The sequence below is a fragment of the Passer domesticus genome, chromosome Z, assembly GCF_036417665.1.
Source record: "Passer domesticus isolate bPasDom1 chromosome Z, bPasDom1.hap1, whole genome shotgun sequence".
Taxonomy (NCBI): Eukaryota; Metazoa; Chordata; class Aves; order Passeriformes; family Passeridae; genus Passer; species Passer domesticus.
This window is the reverse complement of record NC_087512.1, coordinates 15,508,997-15,525,813: the sequence shown is the minus strand read 5'-3', so window position 1 is coordinate 15,525,813 and position 16,817 is coordinate 15,508,997. Positions and strand designations below refer to the sequence as shown.

Below are 16,817 nucleotides of genomic sequence, written 5' to 3'. Positions count from 1 at the left end.
AGGCAACGTTATTCTGAGTTATGCTGAGTTTCTTTGGTAGTACCATTTTTGTTAAAACAGTCTGCCCTTAATCCAAACAAATAAACACAATTTGCAAATACAATTTTTGACTGAATATCTCTCTGGGCAGATTGGTTATGCTCTACAGCCATGAAAGGGAAATGCCCTGCATTCTTACTAGCTGGGCTGGAAAGAGTGCAATCGCATGTGTGGAGCGTAATTTGGTTAGAAAATTATAATTAATTAACTGAGAGGTTTGGAATAACATTCACCAACAAGTTTAATGATATCAATGCAATCCTTACGAGAAATTAATGTAAAACAATTGTAGACGATTGCAACAGCAGCATAGGCAGATCCTTTCTTGTGAAGAAACAATTGTAATTTTTTATAAGTCTTCCCTTGTAACACAGTCTCTAGCAGGAAAACCAAATAGTGCCATAAACCTGTATAAAAATAATAATACTATTGACAAAAATTATACAATAAATTGTGCTGATTAATAAGAAAATGTAGGTTATAGATCTTAGGCTATAAAGGATTAGTAATCAAACCAGTCTGCAAGAGAAGGACATCTGGACTTGATATAAATTTAAATTAGCATCTGGATCCATAAACATCCTGAGGAGGCAAAACCAACGCTTTTAGCGGTGTAAAAGCAAGTAAATCCTAAATAGAGAGTAGAGATACATAGACTATGGGAAAGAAAGCAATAACACGGATCACGTCCCCAGGCTAATCTTAGTAATTTTGGCAGGGCTTCTTTATGACATCTATAGAAGATCTGCATTTTTAAGATCTGCATTTAGTGTTGACTATACATGCACCAAAAAAAAAATTGCAGAACCCAATTTTGACATCACCATTTTGAAAGCAAGTAAGACATTCATCAGAAGGAAGCCCCCCACCTGAGCAGGTTTGCATTGCCAGGAGCAGCGAGAGCAGGTGCAGCCAGGGCCGTGACAAGGCAGCAGGCAGGCCAGCGACCTCACCAAGGGCACGCTCCCACAGTGCCCAAACAAACACGTAGAGCAGGGCCAGTGGTGGCAAAACAGGGTCAAACAGGAGTCCAGGTTCTCAGACAAGTCTGTAGAGATGAGCAGGTCGGAGGTGAAGCTGGGGAGTCAAGTCACTGGGTCAGGATCAGGAGGGGCTGGACCATGCTCGGGCACATTCATGGTGCCCCTCTGGCAATGGCTCGAGTGTGAATACAGCTCCCAGCTGAAAGGCAAGAGGGGGCCAAGGAGGCTCCTCACAGCTCCATCACACTGCTTTCCCCAGGGCAGCCCCAGCCCAGGCTAACTGAGACAGGGGAACCTGTGCTGGCCTGCTGCACAGGCAGCTGAGCCCCAGGGAGCTCCCTCTGCTCCCCAGCACCTCTTCCATAAAGCCAGGGCAATCCAGGCATCCCTGTCGCAGGAAACATTTTGTCACCAAGTGCATATTGAGGCTGGAATTAGGAGCCCATTTTGATGCCTAGAACAAGGACACAGCCCGGGTTCTGGTTTTTTAGTATTGTGTCATTTTAAGGGGTTTGTTGTTGTTGTTGTTTGGGTGTTTTTTTTTTGTTTTTTGGTTTTTTTGTTTGTTTGTGGGTTTTTTTTTTTTTGGTTTTTGTTTTGGTAGGTTGATTGATTTGTAGTGTTGGGGTTTTTTTTGTTGTTGTTTTGTTTTGTTTTTCTTCTGTTTTGTTTTGGATTTTGTTTTGGGTTTTTTTTTTTGTTTGGTTGGTTGTTTTTTTTTGGTTTTTGTTTTCCTGTGATAGGAGTAGAAAAGAAGAAGGAATTGAAGTTTTGGAGTCCCAGAACAGAAGATGAACTTTCCTGACAAGTCCCTTTTGTCTGTAGGCAAAGGAGGTAACTGTGTCTACATGATGTAACTACACCATCACCTACTGAATTTGCATTTTGTCAACATGTTTTTTCAGAATTACAAATGGAACTGGCTGGTAACAGGGACTGGCACAAGCTTATCAGGAGACTGCAGGGTAGCACATGCAAGCAAAACTTTTCTTGATTTCTCAGTAGTATTTCTCAACACTCACACTACAGATAGTTACGTGACAAATCTGTGATGATTTTCCATGACAATGGCACAAAAACAGTAGCAAGTTTAAAACAGATTGAACAAACAGGACAGGATTTAACGCTTTCAATGATTTTCCATTTCCTCAGCAGTGCTGTTGCCTGCCCCTAAGATGGTGGTTTAACTCCTTGGAGTGGAGTGAGGAGAGCAGGCTGGTGTCTTCTGCTGGCTTCAGCAGTCAGATCTCACAGAACCTAACAGCTGCTAAGGGATTGCGTTTCCTGACTTGAGCAGTGGTTTACAGCCCAATTACCCAGGGTACAAAATTTGTGTTTGACTTTTGTCAAGCAGCTTCCCACCTGCCCAGAGGTTTGTTCTCCCAGTTCTCTGGGGGTGTGCAGCAATGGATTAGGTGGCAATAAATCATCGCAAGGCCTAAAGGCAAGCGAGGCTGGCAGGAAGAACCCACACAATGCCAATTTGTCAGACAGCAGTAACCCCGTGATGTGCGGCTTGGCACATGGAGGATTTAACGAGCTCGAACGAAAATGTTACGGGAAGATCCAGGGCAGGGCAGGGCAGGGCAGGGCAGGACAGGACAGGACATCCATCACATCCTCCGTGAAGCAATTCTGCTGGCAGAGCCCGTGCGAGCCCCGGTGCCGGGGCACACCGGGGCCGGGACACTTGAGGGGCTGGATGGGCGGGAGCCGGGACAAGCCGGGGCCGGGCCGGGGTCAGGATGGGTCAGGATGGGTCAGGATGGGCCGGGGTCAGGATGGGCCGGGGTCAGGATGGGCCGGGGTCAGGATGGGCCGGGCCGGGCCGGGCCGGGGTCAGGATGGGCCGGGGTCAGGATGGGTCAGGATGGGCCGGGGTCAGGATGTGCCGGGGTCAGGATGGGCCGGGATGGGCCGGGGTCAGGATGTGCCGGGGTCAGGATGGGCCGGGATGGGCCGGGGTCAGGATGGGCCGGGCCGGGCCGGGCCGGGATGTTCGGGGCTGCTCGGGCCGGGACACGCGGACACTCCCGTTGCCAGGCAACCGCCTCGCGCCCGGCCCGAGCCCTTCCTACCCTCACCCGCGGTCGGCCGCGCGCTCCCATTGGCTGTCCCAGCACGGCGCACGGCTCCCATTGGGCGTCCGCCGCCCCTGCCGCGTCCCCATTGGCGCACCGCCCTCTGCCCACGCCGCGTCACTTTCTCACGCCATTCCCCCCGCCCGCTCCGTCCGCCGCGCGCCGGGTGGGGGGCGGGACCTGAAGCGGCCGCCGCTGTGATTGGCGGACGGCGCTGCCGCTCAGGCCGCGCACCGGGCGGCGGGCGGTGCAGCTGCTTAAAGGGGCCGCACGCCCGCCGGAGGCCGGTGCTGTCTTGAGTCCGTGCGGAGCGACACCGGGAGCGACAACGGGAGCTACATCGGGAACGACACCGGGAGCCATCACCTCCGACGGGTGAGCGCGGCTCGGCGGAGGCACTCGGGCCGGGGGCGGAGGGCTGCGGAGCCGCGTGGGGGAAACACGCGGGGGGCGGCGGGGCTGGGAGGGGGAGCAGCACGCAGGGTCGGCTTAGCTGGGAGCGGCTGCCAGTGCATGCGAGCGCCTTCGGAGGAACACCCGTAGCGCCGCACGGGGCGGGCGGGGGGAGAATAAAAATAAAATTTAAAATGAAAGAAAAAAAAAAAGATAAAAAAAAAAAGAATGAAAAAACACCCCAAAAAGGTGTGTCAGGGTGTCCTAACTCAGGTGTCACCTCCGATCCCGCGCCAGCCGTGTCCGGAGCATCGCGGCTCGTAGGGCGGCGCAGCGGGCGCCGCTCACTGCCCGGGCACCAGGTGCGTCCCGAAGGAACCGCATCCCGGCATGGGGATCGCGGCCGCTGCCTGCCATCCTGCCCTCGGGGGAGGCTCCCGGCTGTGTGAGCCGCGGTGAGCGGCTGCTGCGGGGCTCCGCCGCGCTCTGCCCCCGTCTCGGAGGCAGCCGAGGAGCCTTCGGCGTGTCCCTTAGTTTCCTCTCAATGTCGCGACAGCGTCGCCCTCCCAAGCCGGGAAAGGCGGACCGAGGGTGTCTGCCTGCCCATGCCACCACCCATCCCCCGAGCAAAGGCAGCCGGGTGCTGCCCCGGGGGATGCCGCCGCCTTCTCTCCTGACGGCGTTTGCCGCAGGGTGTGGGAGCCCCGTGCTGGGATGTGCCGCCATCCGCGCGGGTGCGGCCGCACGGCTCCGTGCAGGGCTCCAGGGCTCCGTGCCCGCGGCGCTGCGCGGAGTGCCTGTATCCCGTATCCCGTATCCCGGCGGGCGGCGAGCATCCCGCGCGGTGCCGCTCCCGGCCCGGCCCCGCCGCCCAGCGGCCCCTGGCGGCGGCGCGGGCGCCGGGCGCGGCTGTCCCCGCGGGACCCGCCGGGGGCGGCGCAGCCGGGGCTGCGCGGGCACTGCCCGTCCCGCTGGGCCTCTGCGCCCAAAGGCATCGCTTGTAGCCAGCTAGGCCGGGACTTAATGCCTGCCTTTGAGTGAAGTGTTACGTTAGAGTTGAAAACTCAGGCAGGAAATAAGAGAGTAAAATTATTGACATGATATGCTCAAATTCCTAAGAAAGATAATAATGCCACCAGTTGTTACAAGTGAACGAGTTTCTGGTAGCACAAGCACAAAGAAGAGGCTTGTCTTATGCTTCTTGTTCATTCCCAGCAGAATCATAAGGAGACACAAAACAAAGCATGCTTCTCATTTCCATAAATCAAAGTATTTGGGGTTCTTGTTATTTTAAAACAAATTATACTTCTCAGAAAGTTCTCATTTTCAGTAAAAACTCAGTGATAGGATGTTGTTTGCTGTTTGACCAGGAAGACAAAAGACTGTCTGTTTTACACTGAGTAAACAATTTTTTTTTTCTGTAATGACTGACTGACTCAAGATGTCATATGTCCCATTTCCTTCAGTGGTCAGAGTATGCTTACAAAGCAGTGCTTCTCATGGCAGCAGCACCTGGCAGCCCAGACTGCCACCCTGCTGGGTGTGACTGGGGAGCCTGGGAACACAAAAGAAACACTCTCCCTTTAGTTGTGTTCTACACAAAGTTTTCTGTGAGAGAACTGCAGCAAGTAACATCACCTGAATGCTAGTTTTGGCATCTCAAAGTTCTGCAAGGAGCAAGCACAGAAAACACTGGCTTGCATCAGCTCTCATCAAGAATGTAATTCCTTTTGGCATGCCAACTGCCTGGTTAAAAGCTGCTGTTCTCCTATGCCCATTATTTATCAAGTCCATTACATGCTCCATGCAGGCTTCAGGGAGACCTCGCTGCACCCTTTCAGTACTTAAAATGAGCTTATTAAAAATTAGAGGGAGAGGGGCTTCTTGCAAAAACATGTAGTGACTGGACGAAGGGAAATGGTTTCAAACTGAGAGTACGTTTAGATGAGATATGGAGAGGAAATTCTTTAGGGTGAAGGTAGTGAGGCGCTGGCCAGGTTGCCCAGAGGAGCTGTGAATGTCCTGTCCCTGCAAGAGTTTAAAGCCAGGCTGGATACACTGAGTAATCTGGTCTAGTGGAAGGTGTGCCAGCCCATGGCAGAGGGTTGGAATGAGATAATCTCTAAGGCCCCTTCCAACCCAAGCTGTTGAATGATTCTGTATGAATCTTAAATAAAGTTAGGCCTTCTGAGATTCTCTGGAGCCTCCAAATTTAAGCTTTCTGGCCCTTGGAGCAGCAGTGAGCTCTAATCTGGGTACACCCTCGGTGTGGCTGCCAGACATTGATGAGCTAGAATTTCCTCTTTGATAAAATGAGGTGTTTTGTGCCAGAAAGGGAGCTGGACCCCAAAGCCCTTGGACCAGCTGGGACCTCGGGATCTCTCTGTGGGCTGTGTCTACACTCATACGGGAGCCAGAGAGCATCTTCCTGCAGTGCCTGTGCAGATCTGGGATGGCACACAGCTCTTGGAGCCAGGTTTCGGGGCCCAGCGCTGCCGTGTGTCCCCAGGACGTGTGAGGGGTTCGCGGGGCAGGCCCGTCCTCGCTCCCGCCGCTCCGGGCTCTCGGGCCGGCGCTGCCTCAGCGCCTGCCTGTGCCTTCAGCGACGGCCGCTCTGCCGAAACAAAATCCTGCCCGACAGCTTCCAGGAGGCAGGAATAATTATGGGTTTGCTCAGTTTGTGGGTTGTTTGGGGTTTTTTTATCTGTCTAGTTTAAAGCAAGATAAGGCGACACGGCACCGCTCCACGTCGGAAACAGAAGCGAGGTACCGAGGGCTTGTCCAAAATAACAAACAAACAAACACAGCGAAGACCACACAGTAAGCCTCCCCGCACGGGGGTTCGGGCGAGCTCAGTTTTATTTTCTGTGGGAGCCCCCGCCCGCGCCAGCCGCGGAGCCCAGCACTGCCCCGGCCCCGCCCGCGCCCCGTGCTGGGCGAGCCAGGCTCCTGCTGCGCACGCGCACTGCCCGCGGCGCGCATGCGCAGCGCAGGAGGCGGCCATGGGATTCCGCAGCGTGTAAGAGGCGGGCGGCGTGAGGGGCGCCGGGGGCGCGGCGGGACCGCGGCCGGGGCTCGGCGGGACCGCGATCGGGCCGGGCCGGGCCAAGGGGCGCTGGGCTCGGCCTGCGCCCGGGGCGCGCTCTGACCCCCGGTTCGCACTGTTCCCGCGGCTCCCGCCCGGCTCCCGGGTGGGTAATGGATAACCTTGAGGGTAGGGAGGCGGCAGCAGGGGACACAAGCAAGGCGAAATTGCTTATTTTGCTTAAAACCGCGCAGTGCGCTGTGGGGCTGTTATTTGTTCCTTTATGCAGCTGGTCCCGGCTTCTGGAAGCTTGGAGCTGGGCACGGGAGGGATGTAAGCTGAGGAGGATGGTGCCGGGCTGTGTAACTGGGGGAGGGGGTGTAGGGTGTCCTTGGGATCCACAGGTGTGGAGACAGGAAACTTGTGGGGTTGGAATAAGGAAACTCGGCCTGTCAGGGAGAACACTGTTCATCCCATGCAGTGCTCCTTCAGGCATGGTATTCGGAGTTCCACTGTTGTGGAATGCCAGAACGGAGTATGCAACAAATTAAAAAACCAGAAAGAACGCCAACACCCCCCTGAAAACAAAAACAAAAAAAACACCCAACCCACACAGAAATAATTCTACCTTGTTGCAAGTGACCTCTGTTGCTTTGTTTAAAAATAAAAATTATTTTGAAGAGTCTTGGCCTGTCTTAAGATGGTGATTTCCTAGTAAGCATTTTCAACTAGCAATTCTAATAAAAATATCCAATGTTTCTAGCTTGGTTATAGGCAACATTGAGACTTTGTATATAAGCAGAAGTAAGATACTGAGCATTAATTTCTCAAACACTTAACACATGGTGTGTGTTTTGCTTCAGAAAGATAGCTTGGGTTTAACCTACATCTGTTCATCTGCAGGGCTGAAATCTGTATTTTCACTTAATTAAAAAAATAATATAAAACTAATGATGTTTACAGTATGCCTGTACCAAAGCTTCACCAGAGAAAAAGGCTTGCCTTTTGCAAATGACATTCTAGAGTACATGCAAAACAACTTTTTCCTTACAATTACAGGATCTAAAAGTAGGCTTCAGTAAATATATGTGAGTAAATCACGTGGTTTTGTGGTTTTCTTTTTTCTTCTTAAAGATCTGCCACGATGCCTGGGTCTCTTCCAGTGAATGCTGAATCCTGTTGGCCCAAAGATGTGGGAATTGTAGCACTGGAAATATATTTTCCCTCTCAGTATGTTGACCAGACAGAGCTGGAGAAGTACGATGGCGTGGATGCGGGGAAGTACACCATTGGGCTAGGCCAGGCAAGGATGGGGTTCTGCTCGGACCGCGAGGATATCAATTCCCTCTGCTTGACTGTGGTGCAGAAGCTCATGGAGAGGAACAACCTTTCCTATGATTGCATTGGGAGATTAGAAGTTGGAACGGAGACCATCATTGACAAATCAAAATCCGTGAAGACTGTCCTGATGCAGCTTTTTGAAGAGTCTGGTAATACAGATGTAGAAGGAATCGACACCACCAATGCATGCTATGGAGGCACTGCTGCTCTTTTTAATGCTATTAATTGGATTGAGTCCAGTTCCTGGGATGGTAAGTCAAGGGTATTTTCTTGAAGAGTTACATCATCCTTACATCAGTCTGCCCTGCAATGACAGTGGTCATGTTTAACCTTATAAAATTCAGAGGATAAACTGTTTATCTGTTCTAAAGTCTTTTTCTTAAATACCCTGGGCATTTGCCACTTCAGTTACAGCGTGAATAATGACATAGCTACTAATGTAAAGGTCTTCTGTAAATTTAGGTGATTGCTAATTGAAATGTGGGAGAAAAGTCAAAATTGAAGAGTCCTTTAATCTTGGTGTCATCTTCTCAGTAACTATAGTCTGAAAACTGCTGATGGATGTTAAGATGTGTCAGACTCGTGGCTCCATCTCATCGTTTTCCCTGTGTGTTTTTCCCAGGACGCTATGCCCTCGTGGTGGCTGGGGACATCGCCGTGTATGCCTCTGGAAATGCCAGGCCCACGGGAGGAGCCGGTGCTGTTGCAATGCTGGTCGGCCCAAACGCACCGCTGATTTTTGAGAGAGGTTAGTCCTCTGGGAGAACATACTCTCTTCAGGTCAGGTTACTGCTTCTGCCCCGGAGCCTCTTCCCTGGTTTTTGTGCCTTGCTGAAGTGGCAGACCAGCTCCCACTAGTGTCAGAAATTGTTGTCTCTTCTTGGTCTGGGCTAACTCTGCCAAGTCCAGTTACAGGATGCAACAGGGAACAATTAGAGATGCTCCTACTTGTTTTTTTCCTTGAAGATTCTCCAGTAAAATTGATAGAGTAATACTAGAGCTGAACAAAACCACATTCTACTTCCAGAACAATATGACAATCTTTCATTGCACGTGTTTGTCAAGCTCAGTCCTATTCTGCTTTTATGTACCATTGAGGAGCATGTGAAACCTTATCTTAAAAGCCAGAACTGCCATGAAAAACTGCTGAACAGGGGCCAAAACTGCTTATTTTCCCACTTGTGCCAACTGACTCAAAGCAACTGAATAAACTAATTTTCAACTCTGGTTGATTTCTGTCCCCCAGGGTTGCGTGGGACCCACATGCAGCATGCGTATGACTTCTATAAACCAGACATGGTCTCTGAATATCCCGTCGTGGATGGCAAGCTCTCCATTCAGTGCTACCTCAGTGCGCTGGACCGCTGCTACACCGTCTATCGCAACAAAATCCACGCCCAGTGGCAAAAGGGTGCGTAGCCTCTCCTGGTGGTACTGCAGCATTGGCAGATGCTCGAGTGTGTACCACACAGGCAGTTTTAGTATCTGATCTAAAAACTAGTCTGCGAGTCTTTCATGTTTATATGTTCTGAAGTGATTGAAGTAGTTGCTGTCTCCTGTAAGAAATTATTTATTTCTGTTCTGGCATGTTTAATTTCCTGACAGTCTGTAAGCAGTAGTCTGTACAGGCATTTGTTGGTGTAAGATATAATGCCTTGGTTAAAAGCATACTGTTACCCACCTCCATCCAGACTTTTAAGAAACTTAGGTTAATATTTAAATGTTCTGTAATTATACTGGTTTTGGGGTTTTTTTTACCCAATGTATTTAGTAATTGCTTCAATTAAGAGGCATAAATGTGAAGAGAGGCAAATTAAATAGATTATTATGTCAAAAGGCTGGGTAGAAATACAGAGATTCTGTTAAGTGTGCTTTTTGTTGCAGATAAAGGGCAAACATTGTATAGCTGGTGCAAAAGGTAGTAAAAGAAGAATTTTTAAACAGTGCAGTGTGTTAAGTGCACTTGACAGCCGTAGTTAGTGTTACTTTTATGTTTGTATCTCTTCTATGCCAACATGTTATGATGACTGGTGTCCTGCCAGCTCCCTGCTTTATTTCCATAATTGAAGTGAGTACTAAACAGAGGTTGTAACATAACACTTCTGCCACTTCCAGAGGGGACAGACAGACGTTTCACCTTGAATGACTTTGGATTCATGATCTTCCATTCTCCGTACTGTAAACTGGTACAGAAATCTGTGGCTAGGCTCTTGCTGAATGACTTTCTCAGTGACCAGAACCCAGAAACAGCAAATGGTGTTTTCAGTGGTCTGGAAGCTTTCAGGTGAGAATGGCTGCTGTCTACCTTATTCACATAATCTGTTAAACATCCAAGGTGTGTTCTTACTTTCTGCTATTTTATTAACTGCTTCTGAACTTTTTTTTTCTCTTTTGAATAGGGATATAAAACTTGAAGATACATACTTTGACAGAGATGTGGAAAAAGCTTTTATGAAAGCTAGTGCAGAGCTCTTCAATCAGAAAACCAAAGCTTCATTACTTGTATCCAATCAGAATGGAAATATGTATACCCCTTCAGTCTACGGTTGCCTTGCCTCTCTTCTAGCCCAGTAAGCATAAAATTGGGAAAAGCTTTCTATGAACAAGGTCATAAAAGGTTTTTTTCAGAAAGTCTTTTGTAAAAGCATCATCTAGCAAACCCTTCCCTATGATATTGCCTTAAGCAGAAAAAATAAAATTAAAACACAATTCTACACACACATTCACTTCAAGTGACACGCAGATTGAAAATGTCTATGTCAGAAGCTGATGCAAAACAGCTGCTTACTGACTTGAAAGTAGGATCTTATATGTAAGGTATTGCCTGTTCTCAGCCCTAACTTTCCTCCTCTTCCTCTCCCTAGAAACACTCGTGAAGAGAAAAAAAATCTGAATGTCTTCTCTGTCTTAATAAGTAAAGCCAAATCAAATTAGTAGTTAATTAATCAGTTTTTTTCAAATACAGCCTTTTACAAAATCATATTAAGTTTACATTAAACCACTCCTGTGTCTTCTTTTTTCTTTCTTTTTCTTTATTTGGACATTGTCTTCCAAGATGTGGGGGTTTTTTTGGCTTTAGTTTGCTTAAGAAGGAAATATATCTGACTTTATCGTATTCTGGGCATTTCTTAGGCATGTTTTTGCTCTAGGCAGCTTTGAAACTCATCACATAACAGCAGTGTTTGAATTAGTGTTTTTAAAAGTCAGCATTTATGTACATAGTATGCTAAATATGTATTATAGACACTATAATTTGCTGGTTGCTTTTCCAAAGCTAGATGCAGTTTCTAGTTATTTAAAACTGGAACTTTGGCTTAGTTCTGACTTTAAAAAGCTGTTTATGATTTGCAGGTACTCCCCAGAGCAGCTTGCGGGACAGAGAATCAGCGTGTTCTCATATGGCTCTGGTTTTGCTGCTACCTTGTATTCCATCAGGGTCACACAGGATGCCACTCCTGGTGAGTGACTGGAGGTGATGTCATCTGCCTCTCCTGCTCAGCTTGCTCTTGATGCCTTGTTGCACAACCACTACCATAAGGAAACCTGCAGGGCACTGCCTTAATGACAGCAGTACCACACTGAGAATGTCCAGCTCCAGGGAGTGTTTAAGCATCTCCTTGAACAAATAAATAATAGTCTTCAATCTCTGTTAAATGTTTCCAGTTTGTAATTGGGAATATTTTAAATGACTAATACTTCAGATTCTCTAATGCAAAAACTTTGAATGGGCTTGAAATATTCACATACTAATGTGCAGTTCTCAGTACTGACTCTACTCTACATGGATGGTTCTATATTGCAGGTTCTGCACTGGACAAAATAACTGCCAGCCTTTCTGATCTCAAAACAAGACTTGACTCAAGAAAATGTATTGCACCTGATGTCTTTGCTGAAAACATGAAGCTCAGACAGGAAACACATCATTTGGGTAAGAACCTAATAAATGTTAATGATTCCTAGTCCTCATGCAAAATGCTTATCACTTAATCTGCCAGACTTTAAATGATTAGGGTGTAGAATGAAGGAAATGTCCAGCCCTTTCTTCTTCTAAGTCGCCTGTGTTCATTTCACCCAACGTGTCTGAAGTAAAAATGTTGGCTTGTTTTCTTCTGTCTCAGTGCATCCAGTCTGCAGAGGCCTGTATTGGGTACAACTACCAGGAAACAACTAACAATGTGTTACTCTCTTTCTTACAGCCAATTATATTCCACAGTGTTCAGTCGAGGATCTCTTTGAAGGAACATGGTACCTTGTGCGTGTGGATGAAAAACACAGGAGAACTTACGCCCGGCGCCCACTCATGAGTGATGGACCTCTGGAAGCAAGAGTTGGAGTTGTCCACCCAGGCATTGTTCATGAGGTGAACACTCGGCACTCTTTTAAAGTTTGATGTAAATGGTGGAACCATTTACATGTTTGTCTTGGCATGTGCATGTATGTTAAGAGGAAGTGGTTTTACAAGTTACATTGAATATTTTGTTAACACATGTAACGTACAAGCCAGAAGTACAAAGTTGAAACTGCAATTTTAAAAAGTACATTTCATCATAGAAAGAATGAAACCGCACAAGAATGAAAGAGGAACAAACTGGCTCTTCTCACATGATCTGTTTGCATGAAGCATGACCAATTTGATTGACTTAAGGCCAAGCCGTCCATTGTAGCATGAATGTTGTTTGGGAGTTGGACTAGCCATGAAGTATGAATGTCTGTGAACTAGAAAACTGTATTTAATGCTTTTTTTCCCTTCTTCTTAGCACATCCCAAGCCCTGCTAAGAAAGTGCCAAGAATCCCTGCAACAACAGAATCTGAAGGCGTTACTGTCGCCATTTCCAATGGGGAGCATTAAGATACCTCTGTGAGGTGGGGAAAGGAACGAGGTGTGAGGGCAGGGTGAGAGAGAGAGAAAAAGGATTGCAGTAGCACTGAAGTTTCAGTGTACACTAGTACTTAATTGGAGCATGAAAAAACTGTTAAGGCTCCTTGAAAAAAATCATCATAATATGGTGTGCTGATTTTATAGTATTTTCAGAACACTAAAATCAGGAGTATATTGGAGATAGAAGGACTTGCCAGGTGCTGTGGGGATTCCTTAACATGTCTGAACTTTTTTAATTGCTGAGAAGTAGCTGTAGTCTATTACAAAGTCTTCGTACACAGAAAGGAAAAAAAAAAAAGGAATCTTCTGCCTGCTCTTCCATGTAAAATTATTTGAAACCTACACTGTTAACTTCTACTAGTATTCAAGTGTGTGCAAAATAGTCCAGGCTTTTAATGTTAGGGTTCTCAGTGCCTTGACAATAAGCAGTCAACCTTCTGAATACTGCAATTCTCTTTCACTTTTTCACCTTCCCTTTCATATCCTAGTCTGCCTCCCATCACCCCACTGCTTTGGGACAGGCATAGAACCAAGAACATCCATTGCTGGAATAGAGCCTCTCTTCCCTGTCAAAGTGACTGGATCAAGAACGGCTAGGCTGACAAGTGGTTTTCTTAGAAGAAACTCTCTGATCCACTGTGTTAGTTACTATGTAATTCCTCCTAACAACTTACGTGATTTATACCTGCATTTTAAGTCACAGGAGACTGGGAGGAAAGATGAAGAAGAAGGGAGGTAGTAAATTTTTTTTATTCTAAAGAAAGGGGATAATTAATTTGACACCATAATAGACGGTTTAGTAGAATATCCAAGACAGCAGAATTTTCAAATAAAATTTAGAGCTATTGGGAGCTGTTTTAATTGGCAAACAAAGGAAGAGAGTGATGTTTATCACTTTGTCTGGAACTGTAGCCTATTAGTTGTCTTTTATATAATACATTTCCAAAAGACTCTTTCTAGCTTTGAATCTGGCTTTGTACTTTGAAGTCCTTCTCACTATTGGTAATACTGTAGGAGTGGAGTCTTTTATTTCTTTCCCCCCTTCCCTAGTGTGTGAGCTAAAGCTATCCATTTTGCAAGCAGTAGATAGATTTACAGTGGTTATGGGGAGTCCATTCTGGTAGATTTTTAAAGCCCAGATTGGAAATGAACTATGATATGAGCCTTTTAAGCTTGTAATATATATATATACATATATATGTATATATATATTTAAGTTGAGCTAATGTACAGAATGACGTTTCATTGAATTTATTTCTTTGCTAATTCTACGAAGCTACATTATCTAATATAAAGTAGCAAAAAATTATTTCTGTTAATTACATTTTTTTGTGTGTGTAATGAAGTGTTTGTATTACCTGTCACTCACTAGGATTTGATAACTTGCTGTATTGTACAGTCAAGCCTTGGTAAAATAGTTGTTTATTATAAATTGATGAATACTAATCTGTTTGTTCTGCTGAAAATGATGGAGCAATGCATGATGATAGTGTTTGCAAGTATTTTGGTTTAGGTTGCCCTCTTGAAACTTAACTTTGGCACCTGTAAAACAAACTGTCATGGAACAAAGTCCATTGCTGGCAGTGGACAAGCCAAGAAGTGAGCTACTGGCACAGGCCTCACAGGTCTGTGAGGCTGATCATTTATTAAAATAAAGTTTGAGATATTTGAAACCTGCTGGACTAGTGCTGACTTGTTGGTTTTTTAGGATGGATTTCTTTTTCTTTAACAGGAAAGAGGAAACTGGCTCTGGTAAAAATCCAGGAGTTGTGGGGTCACAAGCTATGTGGACATTCTGCATTTTTCTGCTTAGTAATTCCATTACAAAAGTGGAAAAAAGAGTTGCTTAGGCTGGTGTAAAACAATTTTATCAGGGCCATGTTTCAAGATAACTTAAAATGGTTTTATATGGAAACTGTTTATAGTGGAGGAATTAATAACCACTTTATGAAATTGAATTAATTACTGGTTTATAAATACTGGTATTGTTTTATTTACTCTCAGAAATTCTGTGAAGGAGGTTTGGTTCTTGCTTTGTACACACCTGAGCTTCACTGAGTCCAGTTTCCCATGCATGGCCTTTCAGAGTCATCCCACTGCTCATTTATATGAATCTTTCCCTCTAAAGTGAAATGATTGTCTCATTGGTGTCGTAACAGAGAAGACATCTAGCCTTTAAATGTGAGAGCACCAGCTGTGCCTCTGCACACCTTGTGTTGGGTATCTTCCCTTAGCTAAACTCAAAGGTTCCACCTCTTAGCTGAGGCATGTCAGCTGCCCCTGTTCAGAGAACAGCTGCCACACTTGTCCTTTGCACTAGAGTTGATGCTGTTGAAGATCTAAGCATGGAATAAGCGACTAAAGCTGAAAATCAGAGCATCTGCATTTTGGTGATGCTCAGAACAGCTGGAGTTGTCAGACTGTCCAGGTTTTAACAGTGTCACAATCAGCTTTGTGTGAGCTTTGGTTGCCAAAGCGGGACAGCAGGAGTGAGCACAAGCCTGTAACGCTCAGTGAACATAAGCAGATTTTGCTGCTGCTTGCATTCAGCTGCTGGTAACAAGGGCTAAGTGAAGAACTTAAAACTACAGGGGTTTTGGAGTATGCTTAAATCTTTCTTTATTGGAATGCAGCTGGAGTCCAAGCAGTTCCAGAGTGGCAGAATCGTGCAAGCAGTGGAAGGCATCAGAGGGGTAACTGATGGAAGCCCAATCAGTCAGGCACCCACACATACAGGGTTAAAGTACTGAATCCTGATTTGTCTTCTGGAATCGTGACAAGCTGGGAACTGCAGCCACCAACAGCTTTGATGTTTCTTGAAAGAAAATAAAATGCTTTTTAAAAACTAACTTGTAAAAATTTGATGAGGAAGTTCAAAAGAAGAATTTGCAATTGTTTAGATTATAGTCTGGTCTCTGCTTAAATTTAGTTCTCTGAAAACTGTCCTGGTTTGCAGTGGTGGAAGTTGTGTTGAGCTTAGGTACAGCTTTCAGAAGTTGGCTGTTACATGTTTGTGCAGAGAATCTCCCAAATGGGTTAAGTGAAGTAGCATGCTGTTTATTCAGAGATCCCCTCCACTCATGATCTTTGCAGTTACTGGGTTCTTGCTCAGGCTATACATAGTACCAAGTATCTGGATAAAGGGTCAAACAAATGCACAAGAGTTCTGTTTTTGAGTGCTTCACTCTTAATTGAGACATGCAAAGAAAATGAGGCATTTTTGGTTTATTCAAAAATTACAAAAAAAACCGAAACACTACAACTTAAGGATAAGTGAATAATCCCCTTTGTCAAATGTGCAGAGCATAAAGCTTGCAGTGCAATTTTATAAAATAGAACACAGCTTGGATGTGTGTTTAATGCCACTGTAAGAAGCAATTCCGTTCCTCGAGTCGTCTTCTTTTGGATCTGGCTGGGACATGATAGGAACAGATTCAAGTGCCCTTTTCTTCTGTACTCTGTGCAACACGATTCTGTAGACCCCCGTTATGGAGCTGCGTGCATCTCTTCCCCGGTTGTTCTGAATGTGCTGTTCTGTGATTCCCAGATCTTCCAGAATATTTTTCACTTCAACTTCTTCTTCTTTTAGTGTACTGATATCTGATAAATATTTCGGATCCAGTTTAAATGTCTGTAAAGGTTTGGGGAACTGTATTCCTTGCATCCATTCACTGTTCATAATCAGTTTGACAGAGTATCTCTTGGTTGGTACTGGCTGAAGCACTCCTTTTATCAGTTTCTGGCAATTTTCTGAGAGGCAGGGAGGCAAAGTGTATGTCCCTTCAAGAATGCACTTTTTCAGTTTGCCTACTGTATCTGCCCGGAATGGCATGCTACCTGTCATCATGAAGTATAAGAGGATTCCCAGTGCCCAGATGTCTACATAGATGCCGATATAGTTTTCATCTCGGAAGAGTTCAGGAGCAGCGTAAGGAGGAGAGCCACAAAAAGTTTTTAAAGTTTCATCTCTTTTACTTATTGTGCTGAATCCAAAGTCTCCCACCTTAACACAGGTGTTACTGGCGTAGAAGACATTTTCTGCTTTCAGGTCCCGGTGAATGATATTATTGTCATG

At 46.0% G+C, this 16,817-nt stretch overlaps 2 protein-coding genes and 1 long non-coding RNA gene across 8 annotated transcripts in view; 1 reads left to right on the top strand and 2 right to left on the bottom strand.

Annotated features, from left to right (window-relative positions):
* Positions 1–262: 262 nt before the first annotated feature.
* LOC135290385 (uncharacterized) lies at positions 263–2,804 on the bottom strand. Of its 2 annotated transcripts, none has more exons than XR_010353161.1 (2): positions 2,385–2,804; positions 263–1,116 (listed from the first exon to the last, which is right to left on the bottom strand). It is a non-coding gene; the product is annotated as an uncharacterized LOC135290385 (long non-coding RNA). The 2 variants fall into 2 exon arrangements; XR_010353162.1 differs by having other exon boundaries at positions 263–1,087.
* A 515-nt stretch (positions 2,805–3,319) lies between these two features.
* HMGCS1 (3-hydroxy-3-methylglutaryl-CoA synthase 1) lies at positions 3,320–14,419 on the top strand. 2 transcript variants are annotated; one of them, XM_064402801.1, is made up of 10 exons: positions 3,320–3,478; positions 7,656–8,113; positions 8,485–8,610; positions 9,109–9,273; positions 9,978–10,146; positions 10,262–10,432; positions 11,214–11,320; positions 11,665–11,790; positions 12,059–12,222; positions 12,620–14,419. In XM_064402801.1, the coding sequence occupies exons 2-10, from the start codon at positions 7,666–7,668 to the stop codon at positions 12,710–12,712; spliced, it is 1,569 nt and encodes a 522-aa protein (XP_064258871.1). In that variant the 5' UTR covers positions 3,320–3,478; positions 7,656–7,665; the 3' UTR covers positions 12,713–14,419. The 2 variants fall into 2 exon arrangements, with proteins under 2 accessions (XP_064258871.1, XP_064258870.1); XM_064402800.1 differs by lacking the exon at positions 3,320–3,478 and adding an exon at positions 6,458–6,515.
* Positions 13,578–16,817, bottom strand: part of NIM1K (NIM1 serine/threonine protein kinase) — a 21,015-nt gene continuing 17,775 nt past the window's right edge. For all 4 annotated transcript variants that reach the window (XM_064402804.1, XM_064402803.1, XM_064402802.1 and 1 more), the window contains one exon: positions 13,578–16,817. In XM_064402804.1, coding sequence (XP_064258874.1) covers positions 16,068–16,817 — 750 coding nt within the window. In that variant the 3' untranslated portion in view covers positions 13,578–16,067.